Source organism: Pteropus alecto, unplaced genomic scaffold, assembly GCF_000325575.1.
Source record: "Pteropus alecto unplaced genomic scaffold, ASM32557v1 scaffold113, whole genome shotgun sequence".
NCBI classification, from domain to species: domain Eukaryota; kingdom Metazoa; phylum Chordata; class Mammalia; order Chiroptera; family Pteropodidae; genus Pteropus; species Pteropus alecto.
The window spans coordinates 8,128,801-8,146,007 of record NW_006433949.1 but is presented as its reverse complement, the minus strand read 5'-3'; the positions used below and the strand labels follow the sequence as shown (position 1 = coordinate 8,146,007).

The following is a 17,207-nucleotide window of genomic DNA, read 5'->3' as shown; positions in this document are numbered from 1 at the left end:
AAGAAAAGTGTTTTACCATTTCCCTTTATTTATTGCACTACAGAAAAGATAAGTTAATTGAGTTTGGGGCTTTGGAGAGAATTACAAGAGGGTGGTACCACAGGTGTTACCTAAAAGGTGTTACCTTTTTTAGATGTTTTGCCATTTCCCTTCTGCCAAAAAGGTATCTTGTAGGTGTAGAAACTAATACACTGACAGATTTAAAAGAACACTTCAGTTCCTGCTGTAAGCAATAAAATAAGTTCATCTTAAGGTGAGCACGCTATATTGAGCATCTCTTTCCTGAGATCATTTCCTTCCCAAGCTACTGCATGACTGCGGGCCACTTCACATCCAGGCTGCCTCGTTCTTTGTTGTCCTGAGTCAAACCAAATACATTAACTACGATTTCAGAAATGAAAAGTACTGTGCCAGGGAAGACCAGTGGTCCTCTTAAGGCTCACATTCTGTTCTGGCATGCATCAGAAGGTACTCCGAGAGGCAGAGCAGAGCAGGGCAGGGCAGGTGAGCGATCTTCCTCTGAAATGCGAATACCAAGAAAATAAGGCTGCATCCAAATGGATATCTTCTCCACTCGGGGTTCACCACCAATGCTGTGGTCTTAGTCTTTTCTCCATATTGAATTAATAATATACTGTAGTCACTGTGGTAGTATACTTTTTTGCATAAATTATATTTTTTGAATTAAAGGTATTTGAACAAGTACAGAGATACTCTGTGTCTATCCTTCACTTTTTATAAAGTGTTATCTTCTAGCAGCCCTCATTTTTAGAAACTAGAGGTCTCTCCCCCTCCCCGCTTCTCCCTCCTTCCCTCCCTCCCTCTCTCTCTTCCTTCCCTATCATTATACTAAAGCTTTCAGATCCTCTGGACTTTTTTTTCCTGGATTTTCTCTACTTTCCCTCAGAATTTTCTTAAACCAGCACGTTAATCAGCAAACCTTTGCAGTGTTCCAAGTTATCTGTTCAGTGCTTGATGAAGAACCAACCTGAGAGATAAAGTTATATAAGTGCTATTCATTGCAATAGATGCATCGGAGACCTGTGACTGAACTCTTTCTGACTGCTCACACAGCCATCAAACCTTCATCTCTGGCCTAAATGGCAGGTGTTGAAGTTTTGGGTACTGACTAAAGAAGAAGACTTGGAACCAGTGTGCCTATCTTCTGGTACTCACAGCTCTCCTGGGCGGGAGGAGCAGTCTCTTGTTTCATACTTGTTTGTGTTTTGGAAGGTGGGATCAATAGGGAGAAAGAGACAGGATATGCCGAGCTCCAGCTAGAGGTGCTGTTCCATGTACCTTACAGACACTGTCTTATTAAATCCTCATAGTTGCATATTTTTTTCTATTTCGCATATGAGAAAGTTGATACTCGTTCCAAGTTAAACTTTGTGCTCACAGTCCTATAGCTAGTAAAAAAAAGTAGCCCCAACCTTCAAAGCCCAGGGCCATGGGACTCTAAAACCCATGATTCCTCTGCCATACCCCTCTGCTTTTCAAATAATGATCGACAGAGAGGTGGCTTTCAAATCAACATAAAGAATTTCTTAAAGTGGAGCAGTCAGCCTTGTGAGGTAAAGAGCTTCCTTCCTATCACCAGAAGGTTCTAGCATAGACTGAAGAGCCTTTTCTCAGAGAAGGCACTTGAGCAGGGTTTTCATGTGAGTTGTGGCGGCTTGCTTTGGGCGACTTTCAAGGCCCACACCACCCAAATTGCACTGCCTCCTTCTGTTTTAGAGCCTGAGTACAAAATTGATGACCTTGTCCTAAGGATAAACTAAAGGAGAGCGTCCCAAGGATGTTTTGGAATATTGAGTTTTTTCCCCCTCAGACACACTTATTTTTGGGGAAGCCTTTGGGGGATAGGACAAATGCCCATTAAGCCCAGTCGTGAATCACTGCATTTAAACATGTAACTTCTCAACTAGGAAAAGTTAGTTGCTTATGAGATATACCTGGTGTATAGAGTTGTTGAACCATAACCATTAGCAATCACTCCCTATTTCCGGTCCCCCAGCCCGACACCCACTAATCTGCTTTCCATCTAGATTTCACTATTTTGGATATTTCATATAAATGGAATCATATAATATGTGGCCTTTGTAAATAATTTTCACTTACAATGTTTCAGGACTGTCCACATTGTAGCATATGTTAGTACTTCATTTCTTCTGTGGATCAAAAAGAATCCATTGTATGATATACCTAAAAGAATCCATTGTATGATTTTACATTTCTTCATTGGTAGACAATTGGGTATCCACCTTTTGGCTATTGTGGCTATAAACATTCTTGTCTAGGTATTTATTTTCATTTTTTTAGGTATATACCTAGGAGTGGAATTGCTAGGTGATATAATTCCATGTTTAACTTATTGAAGAACTGCCAAACTTTTCAACAGTGGCTGCATCATTTTACATTCTCACCAGCAGTGTGTCTGAGGTTTCTAATTTCTCCACATCCTCACCAGCACTCATTGTTTCTATTTTTTAAAATAATTTGCATCCTAGTGGAATGTAGTAGTAACTCATTATAGTTTTGATTTGCATTTCTGCAGTGACTAATAGAGTTGAGCATCTTCTCCTGTGCTGTTGACCATTTGTCTATTTTCTTTGGAGAACTGTCTATTCAGGTCCTTTACCCACTTTTACATTTGAGCAATTGGATTGTTTTTCTTTTTATTATTGAGTTGTAGGTTTGTTTGTTCTTCATGGAAATTTTCAAATATACACTAAAGTAATGAGAATTGTAAAATGACCTTCCTGTACACATCACCCTGCCACAAGTCATTGGCACATGATCCTCTCTCCTGCCCCCACCTGAATGATTCCAAAGCAGATAAATCCCAACCATTTAATCATCACATACTTAGATGGAATTCAAACTTCCCGATTGAATCATAGTTAGTTTACAGTTGATTTGCTTGAATTAAGATCCAGGTAAAGTTCACACATTGCATTTGGATACTATCCCTTTTTTAAGTCTTTTTTAATCTTAAAATTTCCCTCCCTCTTCCCCCTGCTCTTTTAGTTTGTCTTTTTTGAAAGAACTGGACCATGTGTCCTATGGCTCTTCTACATTTTAGGTTTTGGTAACTGCATCCCTTTGGTGCCATCCCTGGTATAAACTGTAGATAGAGTGAGAAGTTAGATCTGGTTCCATTTCACATTTTTGGGAGAAATACCTGCGCTACAGAGTTGCGTCATCCGTCCAGGGAGAGTAGAGTAGAACGGACCCTTTCTTTATGTGATGTCACCACCACTGAAATTGTTATTGCCAAATGGTGCCATTCTAATTCTGTCAGTCACCCCTCTTTCATTCGTTAGATTCCTCTTTACTGAGACTTTCCTTCATCAGCCGTTTGATTGCCTTGCTGTCCAGTTTGGTCAGGAAAATTCATCCAGTACTTGATTCTCTCCCTTGATTTGCCAGCACTCAAGATCATCAGTGGTTTCTAGACTGGGCTGGTGCGCTTCTGTGAGCATCATCATGAACTCAGGGATTTAACCTTTTACATGTTCCTGTCCATTGTACTTCCACCCACCTTCAGTTTTCAGATGAGCAGTCCTGCCTCTTAGCTGCACCCTGATGTCATCTCGGGACCTTTAAAGATAGTGGTGCCTGTACCAGTTGCATCAGTCTCCCTAGGGTAGAGCCAAGCATTTGTCACCTTGAAAAGGCTTTGCATGGGATTCTGACACACAGTGAGGATTGAGGGTCCTTATAAGAACTTGCCCCCCACCCCAGGGGGAACATGATGCAAGACTCTGCTTTCAGGGTTGCTGGCTCACCCTGGACTACCTACCCTGTCTTCCTCCCTTCCTTCCTCTTTGTCACAGAACACCTGGGCCTCATGATGAGCGAGCCTCAGACTCTCCCTGGACACATACCCTCCCCTCCCTTTCCCTGACCTGGAGCAAAGTTTGGCTAAACTTCAAAAAGGAGACAGTGCTAAAGTTCCCAGAGAGACATCCTTAGATCTGCAGCCAAAGTGGATCTGCCAGTTTACACCGTGGCAACCCTGGCACCAAGCAGGCTTTAGTGCTTATTACTTCCAGGGCCTTCTGTGTTTAACAGTCACTCCTGGAAATGGTAAAAACTGCCTCTTGATGTTTTTTTCCCTGTCTTTTTAGAAATTACATCCTCTACCACCACCATACCACACAGAAAAAGGCACACCCCACCTGCTTCAGTCCCAACTCCCAAACTCCCTCCGAACCCTGCCTCACGGCCTGGGGCTGACCCAGCTGAGGCACTGTGAGCAAGGCTTGTGTTTGTAATTCATTCCTACCTTCTGAAGGCTAGGTTGTGACCCTCCAGCATGTATCATTCCCAGTATATCAGTCATGAGTAGGACCCTGCCTCTACTGTGTTTGGACCTGTGGCCAGGCATAAGGAAATTGGTGCTTGCTCGTGTTAGCAGAGAGATGAATCATGGTTTTTGGCTTCTTGCCTTATGCCCATAAAAGTGGCATTTCCTTAAATAGATCAGACCCTTAATAACTCTTTAAAGAACATGTGGTATTTGGGGGTATATTTTATGGCCCTTAACTAAACTTCAGACAAATTAAAACATTTAAAGATGTTTTATGACATTTTAAATCTTTTTTTTTTTTTGGTGGAGATTTGTATAATTTTTTGGCTCTTATAACCCACCCCTCAACTCTCAATGCATATAAAGGCATGCTGAAACACTGCCCACCTGAAGGCCACAGTCAGAGAACAGCATCTATCTAAAGTCACAGGAGCAGGAGATGGCTCTTTCCCAGCTCAAGAAGCAGCGAGTAGAAAACACCCAGCCAGTTCTGCACAGGGTAATCTGGTGTTGGGCAATGTTACAAGTCTAAGTCTAAGTTTTTATGAGAGTAAAAAGGACAGCAGATGGTCCTGTGAAATAGGCCACGTCTGCCTATCCCTTCAGATCACTTAGTCGACGTTTCCTGGACAGAAGGACGTGCGCATTTAGGAGAAAATGGGGCAGAGCGCCTCATTTGAGTCTGTACTCAAGGCTTTTTTGAACTTTTGTTCTGGCACGTATCATAACCCTCTTGTTTTTTTTCGCCCTAATCCAAACAGACTTATCTTGTATAGCAGAGAAGCCCTGAAGTGATCTGAAAACTAAATGCTAAATCCGAATTCATTAATTAGGAACTTTCATTATAATTACTGTGTGTCTCTATTTTAAAAAGAAAATTGTTTCCTTAGAGAGCTTGGCATTCTCACCAGTAAATGGTGAACAGTAGACAGTCCTTCCATTAGTGTGCATATTCCCCTTAAAACAGCTAGCTCGGGGCTTTAAGAATAGTTTATTTTAAAGAGGCCAGCTGGCCTACTCCAGAGGCTGTCGATGTGGGTGGGACTCAGGACATTTGCAGAGTGGAGGGTCCCAGACCCTGTAGCCCCTTGGTTAATCTTCAGAGCATAAAAAGGCCCTTGTCCCTGGAGAGAAATGCACTGGAAGATATGTTTTACAGTCAAGGCCTTTCCTCATGCCCTAAAAATGCCACTTTTGAAAATAGAAATTCCATTTCTAGACAACCTTTGTGAAGTAAACATGCTATAAAAAAATCTTATCTGTGAAAGTTGTAAAACTATAACTGATCATTTAACTTTGTGATATAGTAACTTCTTAAAAATGCCTGAGTGCTCGTCCCATAATAATTTGTCATCGCTCACCAATGATTAATGGCAACCCAAACGTTACTAAGTTTAGGAGATTTTTTAAGTTTGTCTTCTCAGCAACACTGATGCTATCAGCCTCTCTCTACCTTTGGCTTCTGACTTTTCTCCCACCTGCTGGCTATCCCATGTCCTATTGAAGGCTGTACTCTGTGCTACCCTTACGTGTACGATCTCCAAGGGGCTTGGTCTGAGGCCTCCTTCCTTCCCAGTCCGCTCTGACCATCCCTAGGTGATCTCACCTGGATGCTATTTTAGTCACTGTCCTTGCACATTTATATTCCCAAGTTCTAGACCCTCATGTCAGAACCACTAGGTACCTCCCTGTGGGTGTCTCAAAAGCACCACAAATGTATATCGTTTTCTCCACCCCCATTGAACTTTGTGTCCATTGATAGTCCCCACTGATATTCATTTCTTCTAACAGAAATCACAGCCATCCTTGGCACTGCATGCGCTCTCACTCCTCATATCCAGTCTGTCACCAAGTCCAATTCGCTTTACCTCTGAAGTATCTCTGCAGCCCTCATTTTTTTTCTCCACCCACTGCCCAAGACCTTCTCACAGAGGCCTCTGCAGTTACCACCCAGCTGCTCCTAACATTCCCTGTCCCCAGTTCAACCACACTTATCTTTGACACCTGCCTTGAGCCCAGGTTCATGTCAGGTCCGACTGTCAGGCTCTGTCCTACAAGACGGCCCTTTCCAGGATAGCTGGGGCCCGATCCAGGGTCTGGTCTAGATGAGGACTCATTGAATGGGTGAATGAACCCTCCAGTGAGCATTCTGTCTCCAGATCCTCCACCCACAGGCTCAGCTGCACATCTGAGGGTGTTGCCTTGGGGGCTTCAGCTCCTTGCTCCTTCTCTCCAGGGAAGGTCTCCTTTACCACCAGTGGGAGAACGCAACTCTAGCACACACTTTGTTTTCTTTGGAGACCTACGGAAGACAGAGCCACACTTGGAGGCCACATCACCCTTGCTAGAAAGGCACAGTGCCTCGTTTCGAATCACTTTGAAACAAGTGATTATAGAGCACATTTTCTACCTGTGTGTTTTGAATGAATACTTAAAAGTTGGGATTTTGAAGGCCGTTTTGGGTGGCAGAGGTTTACCAGTTACCTGAGTACAGGGAGAGTCAGTGGAATTGTAACCATATGGCCAGGAGTAAGGGCTTCCGTGAGACAAGAGCAGCCTGAGGACATTCTTGGTGTTCTGTTGCCTCTTGGTGTCCTGAATGGTATTGATGCCATCTGCTACAAAGTATCTGTCTCTTCTAAAACAAGTGAGAAACCATAAAAACCCCTTACTGTGTATAGAATACCTCATGGTTTCAAAGTACATTAATGACTTGTCATCTTAAATGGGCTGAGGGTTATCCACTTTATAGGAGAGAAGCTGCTAACTGGGGGGACCTCACACCAGCACCCAGCAAGCACCAGGCCTGGCTCAGACCCCCCCCCGAAGGCTTTATACAGGTAGTGTTTAGTTACTTTTGTCCAAGGCACAAATACCTCAGCTTTTTTCCTTAGTTGCTAAGAAAATCCAGGGCCCTCATGAGCAAGTAAAGCAATCATAAATTATAAGGACCAGGAAGCAACAGGCAGGTTGAACTACCTGTGCCTATTGTCACTCTACTCAAAGCCCTTCTGCAGAGTCTAGGAGGAGAGCAGAGGAATGAAGAAAGGAGTTGGCTAGAGGCCAATTCTAGTGATAACCTGTGAACACGTCTGCCCCTCTGGTCTTTATCACCAAGGAAACCCAGTTAGGGCCCCAGGATCTTCTGCCCTTGGTGTCTGGACCCCACTTGTGGTCCTGGTTCAGACACAGCTGGAGGGATGTGGCTCCATGTGTGCATGGCAGTGCCTAAGGGACAGGGGAGTGAGCAGGGGGCCTAGCTAGGCACTGGTCACAGCTTTGGGTCAAGTGATCTTTATGGAGCAGGGAAGGACCTGCCTCCTATGGGAATAGCTATTCTCTGGTGATTTTATACAATTTTTTGCCTTCTGTACATTCCTATTAATCTTGTCAATACGTTAACAGGCTGTGATAGCTATGAAATTAAGAGTTCCAGAAAGGAGCTGTCTTCACCGTGCATTTCAGCCTCAGAGAACCAGATTTGTTGTTAGTGCACTTTTCTATATTTGGTCTGCGTAAATTCATAATAGTTTGATTTTTCAGCCCTAAACATTAAAAACAAATAACGAGATGGGGAACAGAAGGTGCAGGCCTAGTCTCTTAGGCCGAAGGCTTTTCCCCACTTCCCTTGAAACACACTGATTTCAAGGTCATTCTCTGGACCTGGTTCGGGGGTGGAGGGGGAAGTAGGGGGATCTCAGAGGTCTCACTTAGGTTTGGTGCTTATTGGCCTTGTTGTCCTGTGCCACGTAGAACACTGGGTCTGCCCTCCCTCCAGCTCCCAGAGGGTAAGAGAGGTGGTCACCCGAGCCAGCCTGCCTGGGTTTGGGCTTGAGTTGTTTTGATTTGGAAGTTTGTCAGGTCCTTAAAGGTAACTCCCCCTGTCCTGGAACTCAAGGAGTCATTGTTTCCTCATTGTTTAAATCCACTTTGACTTGTTTTGTAAATGAAGTTGCAGCTCTGACTGGAGAGGCCAGGTTTGAGGTTGGGTTTGTCTTGAGGAAGCTGGGAAAGGCTGGGGCTCCCACAGCTGGGGAGCTGGGGCGCAGTGGTTTCCTCTTGTGCAGGAGCCTTTGGCACGAGGCGCGGTGAGGCCAGACACGTAGGCGACTCTGCCAGAGACACCTGCCTTTCATGGAGCTGGAGAAGGGGCCACAGTGGCAGGAAATGGAGATTTATTTTCCTCCAGAAGTGAACATGAACTCTGGGAGCAAGGGTTGGGAGTCCTCAGCAGCATATGCTGCTATTGGCCTTGCACAGAGTGGGGATACATCGTTAAGAAGTTTTTGTGCCACTGTTCATGCAGTGATGCCCAGCATCCTTGGTCCTTGACAGACTTAGGACTTACATCTGAGTTTGAATAATCACCCAGACTAGATATGTGACTGAGGCCTGAGCCCCAGCTTCTTTTATTTAAAAACACTCCTGGGTGATTGTGAGAATTAAATGACATGTCACCTGTAAGGTGCTTGGGACAAGGGTTCCCTTCCCTGATTTCTCTGCTGCCAGCCCAGCACCTTGGACAGGTCACTTCCCTTCCCTGGTCTCCTCCCAGATGGAGCAGAGGCCCGCTGGCTACTTCCTGAGATTCGGATGAGATAAAAGAGGCAAGTTTGCTGCGGCAGTTACCAGCAGTAACTGTCAGGTGCCAGTTGTTGCACTGTCATAAGAGGCCATGAGCGTCGTTATCTGCCAAAGCAAAGCCCTCTTGAAGGGTAGCCTAAGCCTGTCAGGAATGTAGCAGCGCTGTGTCTTCATGGCCAGGAAGTGTGAGTACCTCAGCACTGAGGCAGGGGGGATCTGCCCAGGCTCCATCGTTTGGTGTCACTGGATTGCTGGCAGGTGCACTCTTAGGCAGGACGCTCACCACAGGCTTACTGCGACATTTCCTGTGGCTCTTGGCAGGTTTGCATTTATTTATTTGTGCCGTAATGTGGTAACTTTCCTCATAGGAGTTTATGACCCGTGCCTCCAGGTCAGATCTTTGAGCTGTCAGGAGCAGATAATCAGGTTACTGAGGGGATGTGATCTCTGGAGTAACTGCCCATAGAGCTGCAGCCTTTCGGAAGGTTTGTGTTTGAGTAGGAAACCCCAGAGGGCACTATTCTGAGCAACTGTAGTGAAGGGCCAGACAATCATTTTGATGGCGAAACTTAGGAAGTCTCCAGTGAAAGGCCAGTCTCCTGTCCTGGTCCCCAGCCCCAACACCTGCCCCTCGTCCATGAGCCACAGTCCACATACTTGGTGTCAGACCTGACATTCTGTAAACGGAGTAAGGAACAGCAAACTTTGTAAAACTGTACAAATAGGAATAACATTAGTATTGTTCTGTAGAACCTGGTACCCAAGAGCTGGTGGTTTGGCCTCAGTAAGTTGAAGATGGCATGAAATCAGCAATGAAACATAAAATGAGGTGTTTGGGAAGTGCTCTCTTTTTCAGTTTGTGGCACTTTAATAAAGTACGCATTTCCCAAATTTAATGGTGGAGTTTTATCTTCAAAAGGGTTCTTGCAAATAAGGGTAAAGGCTACCTACTAGCTGAATTGCATTATCACATAACCAAATATTCTGAATGATATGTTACTTTTGTAGTCACAAATAATTTAATTTAAATGTGGAATTAAGGTGCCACTTAAAAGTCAAGGTGGTTCTCAGCTCCTAATGTCTCCTAATGAAGATGGTGGCTGTTGATGTCTTCAGGATACAGAGTTCCTAATCTTTGTAAATCTTAGCTTAGAGTTCCTAATAAGGGAGATCAGGATGAATCCTAACTCTTCTTAACTTAGAACTCATACTCCCCAGTGCCCCGAGAGCTTGCGGAACTGTGGGACCATCTTCTTGTGCCTGTGGTTCTTCTAGGTGAGGGTAGGGCGGCTCAAATTTTTGCCACTGCAGTAGCATCAATCTGCAGGTGGTGGGTAGGATGAGTTTGGGAATGGATGAAAGGGCTAGTCATTGACACCGGCCAGGTCTTGGGACATGGACCCCCAGCACGCTGTGTTTGCTTCAGAGGCTGGTGCTGCCCAAGATTTGGAGGTCATGTGGCACCTCAGGCTTCCTCCACCCTCCTCTGTATTCTCCTGAGAAGATCACAGTATGTGTTGGTTATATATTTTTCTTCTTTTCCTTCAGAATATTGACATTACAAACTTTAGCAGCAGCTGGAACGATGGGCTAGCCTTCTGTGCTCTCCTGCATACTTACCTTCCAGCCCACATTCCGTATCAGGAACTGAACAGCCAAGATAAGGTAAGGCAGGTTACAAAACAGCCTGGCTCCTGGCAGGGGTGAGAAATAGAGGCAGAGCCTTCCATTGATGTGGACCACACTATTGGTGTTTCATACACTACATTGTTGGCTCACAATGGCCCCTGTTCTGACTTTGTCTTATTTTGGGTCTAGATTATCTGTGCTGAGCCAGCCAGTCCCTGACCCACCTTGTGTGGGATGTTTGCCTGGTCCAGAATTCCCCAGGTAATGAATGACATTCTCAGTGGAGCCATTGGTCCTTCTTAGTGACAACATTTAGGATCAAGGGCTTCACCAAGAATTGACCATAGAGAGCTGCTCAAGACATGAGTGGTGTGGCAGCACCAACCACAGCCTCCTGCCACCTCCTGGCCCAGGACTGGCTAAAAGCATAACTCCGTGCAGTCCAGGCTATGGTCTGACATTACATTTAGGGAGCTGCTCAAGGACAGGGCCCCTGGCCAGGGCACTGGGAGAGGACCCAGGCCCGAACCCTCCTCTGGTTCTCTGTGTACCTCCACATCAGCCGCCTCTTGCCCTTCAGACAGCCTTCAAAGGTTCCCACAGGGAGAAAACTCACTTGACAGGTATTTATTAGATTTCAGGGTCCATGTCCAGGCATCTCAGGGCTAATGTGTCAGAAGTGACCCTTTTCTGTAATGAAGAAGGAATGGATGTTTGGGGATTGTTCTACAGTTAGTTACAAGCAGAGCAGGCCGGGCCTTGCAATAGGGCGGTGAGTATGTGGCCAGGCCCTTGGTGTTAGGTAGGAGATCGGAGGGCTCTTGGGTAGTTTGCTTTAGTGCCAAGTGGAAGTGGGCATCCATCTTTCCCAGCAGCTTGTATAGTCCAGGTTGCTTTTCTCTGGTCTTGCTTGTCCACTCCAGTCACACAGTTTCTCTTACAGAGAAGGAACTTCACCCTGGCCTTCCAGGCAGCTGAGAGTGTCGGCATCAAATCCACACTGGTAAGCCCCCCTCTTCCCTTAGGAGTCACTGACAGGGCCTTACTTTTTATTAGGAACCACTCGCTTCTTACTAAGGGTGGTCCCAGATGGTGTGGCAGTGTGATAACAACGAGGCGATGCAGGCCCTGCGCCAGAGAAGCAAGCGCCCAGTTAGGTGAGGGAGCAGACAGGATTTCACCTCTGCCCTATGGGCGCTTTATGCCTCACAGGAAGTGTCCCAAGGAAGTTCCCTGAATTGGGTGGAGTAGTCTTGACCTCAGCCCTGGAGACCTTGAGCCACATTCTTCCTTAGAGTCACCTTCTTCCTTAACTGAACCCTTGGAGTCAGAAGGAAAATGGTAGCAAGTTTATAAATGTCAGTGTCAGATGCACGTTCCAGCAGTTTGTATGAATTTGTCAAACTAGAGGGAGAGGGTAGAGCGAGTGCGGAGTCTCGGAGGGCGGCTTTACAGGCTGAACAAGTGGCTCCTGCTCTTCACAGGGGTCATGAGAAACTGCTGCTCGCAGTACAAGAAATGAGTTGTCAAAAACCTGCGTGTTTCAGGGTCTTGTTTAGGCCTCTGCTCAGCGCCTGCAGCAGCTCATGTTCTGTTAGGCTTTTGCTCTGTCACCAGTTCTGATTGCTGGGAGATAATACTATATCCAAATGCAAAGCCAATCCTTTCACACCTGGGGACACTGTCATTAAATAAACTGTATACTGAGGTATTTTTAGGATCATCAGTGCACAGCTTGGGGATTTCCACAGAGTAAAGAACCCATGGGGCCAGGTCAGAGACCCCAGGATCTCCCTTGGGGCCCCCCAGTGCCACTTCCCTATCACCCTTACTTGTAACAACTGATAGTTTTGAAGAAATGTTTACATTCATATTTATACTATAAGAGTGTCCATGTAGCGTTATATAAATGTTTCTTCTGAATTCATAGAAATATATTTTTTAGGGTAGCTTCTATTCAGTTTTATATAGAGAAAGAAAAGTTGTAGTTATTGAAATATTTTTCATTATCTGAATATTTTAGATCACATGTAAAGTTCTAACATAAAAAGTGGGCAGTTTCTGCACCCTAAAAAATTTTTAGTCAGGATTTTTATTGAACAAACGTTATCTTTTCTCTATACCGAGTTAGCAGTGGGTGTCCCTTCCCATCCTGCGGGCGCTGGTGCATCCCTGCCCCCAGGAACCTCTCAGAGTGGTGCTCTTCAGACCAGCTCCCTCAGAAAGTCACAGATCTTCAGCAACAGTGGGTCTCTTTTGAAGGCCTCTGGTCATACATCAACATCCAGGGTTTCCCACGTTCGTCCTCCTGCATCAGTTAACATCTTACACGTTACTGGTATTCTGCAGCGTACAGTTAGAAAACAGTATCAATGATGATTTCAGATGATCGCCATAGTGAAGGGTATTAGCATGTTGAGTTCTGGGAGCCTCCAGCATGTAGGCTCTCCCAGAATGGTAACTGGGGTGAGAAGCAGTCTCAGAAGTGACCATAGGGAGAGTTTAAGAAGAAAGGCAGGAAGAGGAGGAAGTCCCAGTGGTAGACGAAACCCTCCCAGCCTTGCGGGGCAACAGGGTGACCCTGGTATGGGACTTGAGCAGGGGCAGGCGGCTCAGAGGCGACGCTGACACCTAGGGAGGAGGTGCTTCCTGGGGCACTTGGTAGAGTTGAGCAGGTGTCTTGGTCAGGCCTTTGACGTTTTTGATCGGGCTTAGACCAGAAAAGTCCTTCAAGGCCCCTCTCCAGCCCCAGGAGCCCTATTGCTGCGGCCAGGAGGCTATTGGGTGAGGTGACATGGAATTCTAACCAGGCCTCTTCCTTCTCTGCCAGGACATTAATGAAATGGTGCGAACTGAACGGCCTGATTGGCAAAACGTGATGCTGTACGTGACGGCAATCTACAAGTACTTTGAAACCTGAGCACACCTGGAGGACCCTCCACATTTACCAGGCGACACCAACACCATTAGCTACGCGCCCCGTAAAACTTTCAGTAACTCTCTAGGCTGCCCCTAAGCATTTGAGCCTTCAGCCCAGGGCCTCTGAGTTGTGAGAACTCGGACCTGTGTAGCCCACAGCACAGACCAGGCTCCTCCCACATGACCTATCCAGAAGAGGTCAGCATGGGCTCAACACACATCACACACGCTGGTTTGCTGCTGGAGTTTTTCTTCTGAAGAGAATATTGAACTTTGTTAGTGCTGTGGGGTAGTAAAAAAAAAAAAAAAAAAAAAAAAAAAAAAAAAAAAAAAAAAAAAAAAAAAAAAAAAAAAAAAAAAAAAAAAAAAAAAAAAAAAAAAAAAAAAAAAAAAAAAAAAAAAAAAAAAAAAAAAAAAAAAAAAAAAAAAAAAAAAAAAAAAAAAAAAAAGTCTCACACACAGCTAAACTTGGGAAAGGGGATTAAATTATGTGGGCAGCTCACAGGGGTTAGTGAAAGCTTTTAGCCATGGCACTCCTTGACTGCACGCCAGTGCACGTTCCGTTACCGTGTGAACCATTAGGGGACTCAGTGCCTGACAGAGATTTCTACATCTGGTACCAGGCAGTTGGGCCTCAGCCCTTTCTGTGGGCTTTGTTTAAAGGAGTGTGTCACTATAGCAGTGGGACAGCCACTCCTTCCATGTGACAGGGCTTCCTAGCCAACACAATTTAGATGTTTTCAGCTTGAGCTAACAGGTGATGAAGACTTGGCATTCTTTGCATTCCTGGCTCTCTGCTGTCCTTGAACAGTTCGCGAGGCTGGGCCTCTGTCATCAAGCCCCTCGCCACTGCTCTGCTAACCTGTCCTCCACCCTTGAAGGGGCTTGTTAACCCAGCTCTGACTTTAGGTTTTTGGACAACAGAATTGGTCATTAGAAATTCTCTAGTTTAAAGAATAAAAATTTTTTTTCCCCATGAACAATGTTGGGGGAAAAAATAGCTCTTGTTGTAATAGTACTAAAGTTCAATTGTTTTAGTAAGCGTAGAGATACAACACAAAACCTGAACATTAGCATGGTGAAAGCCAGGCATGAAGTTGGTAGTAGCAGGAGAAACAGCTAAACTTGAGGGAGCCCATACAGTATAATTTAAAGTCACTCTGAGTCACTCGGATATAATCCTCCTAGGCAAGAATTTAAGGAAGTGCCTTAACGTTCCTTGCAAGGGCAGCCACCATACAGAGGATCGCAGAGGCTGCCGCAACCCGGTGATGGAGTTGGTCCCCTGCCGTGCAGCCTCTCCACGTTCAGAGCAACAAGCAGCTGTGCCACAACCCCCTGCACAGTTTGAACCAAACAAAGTCTTATTACAAGGTGTTCTGTTGAGGTGACTCTCAGACTGGGACTCAGCCCTGCTTGGAAACAGGGAGCCCACATCCCGTGTTGGTTTAAACAACGTCAAGACCTGTTGCTTCCAAAACACAACTATGTTTGACGCCTGCAAAGTAGCGTGAGGAAGAGCTGCTACCGCTGGAAGCAGAATCGCTGCCCCGACCACAAGGAGGGGACTCACAGAAGGCTGCCAGCCAGCGCGTGGGCTGAGGGTGCTGCATTCAAGCATGATGTTCTAGACTAGGAGTTTGACATGTCTATAGCCTGGAAAAGAATGTGATTATTATGAACGGGCTGTGCAGCGTGCTGACCCATGGTCACCAAGTGGCTGGTAAATGCCCATCTGCCTTGGCTAGAAGTCCTAACCTGGCAGCTCCAGCTGCTGCTCCAACTGGAGGCTTTTTGTGAAATGCCCAACTCCAGCTAAGGAAGGAGAGGCTGGTGAGCAGAGCCTATCCTCTGAGTGCACAAGAAGACTCCAGTAGATGCCTGTCCCCATCCTCACAGCCCGGGTTCTTTCATTTCGATTGCTCTGTTGACAGGTTCCTGTGCTGTCACCTGAGGGACTGTTAACAGTCTTTACTGTCTCTCCACTTGGTTCTTTGAGTCCTCCTTTTGTTCCCATTTGCCCTCACAAATCTGTCTGGACTCAGTGTGTCTAATCTGCAGTCATGTTTTTGTTTATTTATTACGTGGGGGGCACTGTCTTGTCCTATGAGGGAGAAGACATCTTGGGTCTGCAGTTCACACCTTTCTAGCTGAGTGAGCCAGCCCTGGGGGCGGGGGTTGCAGGGAATGTCACTGGCGTCTTTTGGAGGAATAGAGCCGCTGCTGGTGGGCTGTGTCTGTGTGGCTGGCATTACCCAGCATTGTGCCCTGGGATTGGTGATAGGTTAGAGGGTGGCTGCAGGGAAGTCCTGGCCCAGGCCTAACCTGTCTGGGGACCCACCTCATTTGCACGTGGGTCCACAGGTGAGAAGATTCCAGAAGCGTGAGTTTTTACTTTTTCTAATAGGATCCTTATAACACTTGGCTTTATGAAATGATTCTAGATGGTTAACACATACCTAAAAGTGATACTCTGAGGTGCTTTTAGTCCAGTGACATTTGATGCGAAGCCTCCAGGAAGTCATTTTGCCTCTTCCCTTCAAGCACAAACTTTACTGCAAAAGGGCCAGTTATGTTTCTCATTCTCTTGCCCACGGGCTTCTGCTGATACTTTTTTATTTTGTTCTATTAAATATTCTTGAATGTATTAAAATTGCTGAAACATCAGGTTTGGGCTTTCCTAGTTCATGACTCTCTGCTGCCCTTCTGACCTTGTGTGGACAGGACCCTGGCCACTTTCTGGGACTGGCTGTGGCCAGGAGGGCACCCGAAACCAACCTCCATCCCCTTGGGCTCTGGGGGGAGTGCCTGACAGGGTTGGGAGTGGTCCCACCCTGGGCTTCAGCCACAGCCATGGCCTTGGCCAGATGCCTGGGCCTGAGATGGGGGATGGCTCAGGTGAGCCCAGAGGTTCTGCAGCAGGTGCTGACACCGCAGCAGCACTGTCCAAGCTGCCCTACAAGGATGGCAGGCCTGGCGTTCTCCAGCTGTAGCCCAGACACGTGCTGTTCTGGAGAGGGGGCAGTGCCTTGAGGTTTTTTGGTTTCTTAAGAAATGTATCTTGGAGATAATTTTCAGAATATACAAAATTATAGAGAGACCAAAAAGAATTATAATTGTACCACTCAGAGGCAGCCAACCAGTCAAGCGTTTTTCTGCTATGCGTCTTGTGTGGAATGATTATGAATCTATGAGCACAGCCTGGAACAGGACTGCATCTTGTCACGTTGCACATATCACATGTCACATGCAGAGGAGCCTTTGTGGCTGCCTCCTACTTCACACTGGGTGACCTGGGGCACCCTTCCTGGGCCTGCAACCCCCTCTCCATTGTCAGGGGTCCATCCAGTAAGTGACTTGCTCCCAGAAGTCCCAGGGCCCAGCACCTGAGTTGAGGTGTGTCCTGTGAGTGCTCTCAAGCCCCCCAAATGGTGCTGATGGCTGCAGGCACTTATTATGGCCTGACTTACAATGCTCAGCACCCCAGACCTTAGGTGGCAGGGATAGGCATAGGAAGGACTGATCTAGGACCACATGTGGCTCCTGCTTCTCCCCACTCACCAGCCCAGGGCCTGGGGATATTCAGTTACTGAGCTCATGTCTTCTGCTGTAGTGTGTGGAGGTCATTCTGCTGTGGTCAGTGATAGGCCGCTGAGATGGGTGTGTTGGGCCCTGCACGCAGTGGACACTGATCACAGTGGTAGGTGGGGTGACCTCTCCCTGGAGCCCTGGGCAGTGAGGGCAGCACTGGGTATCTTAG

General features: G+C 46.3%; 1 protein-coding gene across 7 annotated transcripts in view; it reads left to right on the top strand.

The window, feature by feature from the left end:
* SPECC1L (sperm antigen with calponin homology and coiled-coil domains 1 like) overlaps positions 1–13,788 on the top strand; it is a 121,829-nt gene extending 108,041 nt beyond the window's left edge. For all 7 annotated transcript variants that reach the window (XM_006908691.3, XM_025044475.1, XM_025044474.1 and 4 more), the window contains 3 exons: positions 10,448–10,564; positions 11,472–11,531; positions 13,359–13,788. In XM_006908691.3, the coding sequence (XP_006908753.1) occupies positions 10,448–10,564; positions 11,472–11,531; positions 13,359–13,448 (267 nt within the window). In that variant the 3' untranslated portion in view covers positions 13,449–13,788. The remainder of the gene's footprint in view (positions 1–10,447; positions 10,565–11,471; positions 11,532–13,358) is intronic.
* Positions 13,789–17,207: the final 3,419 nt, after the last annotated feature.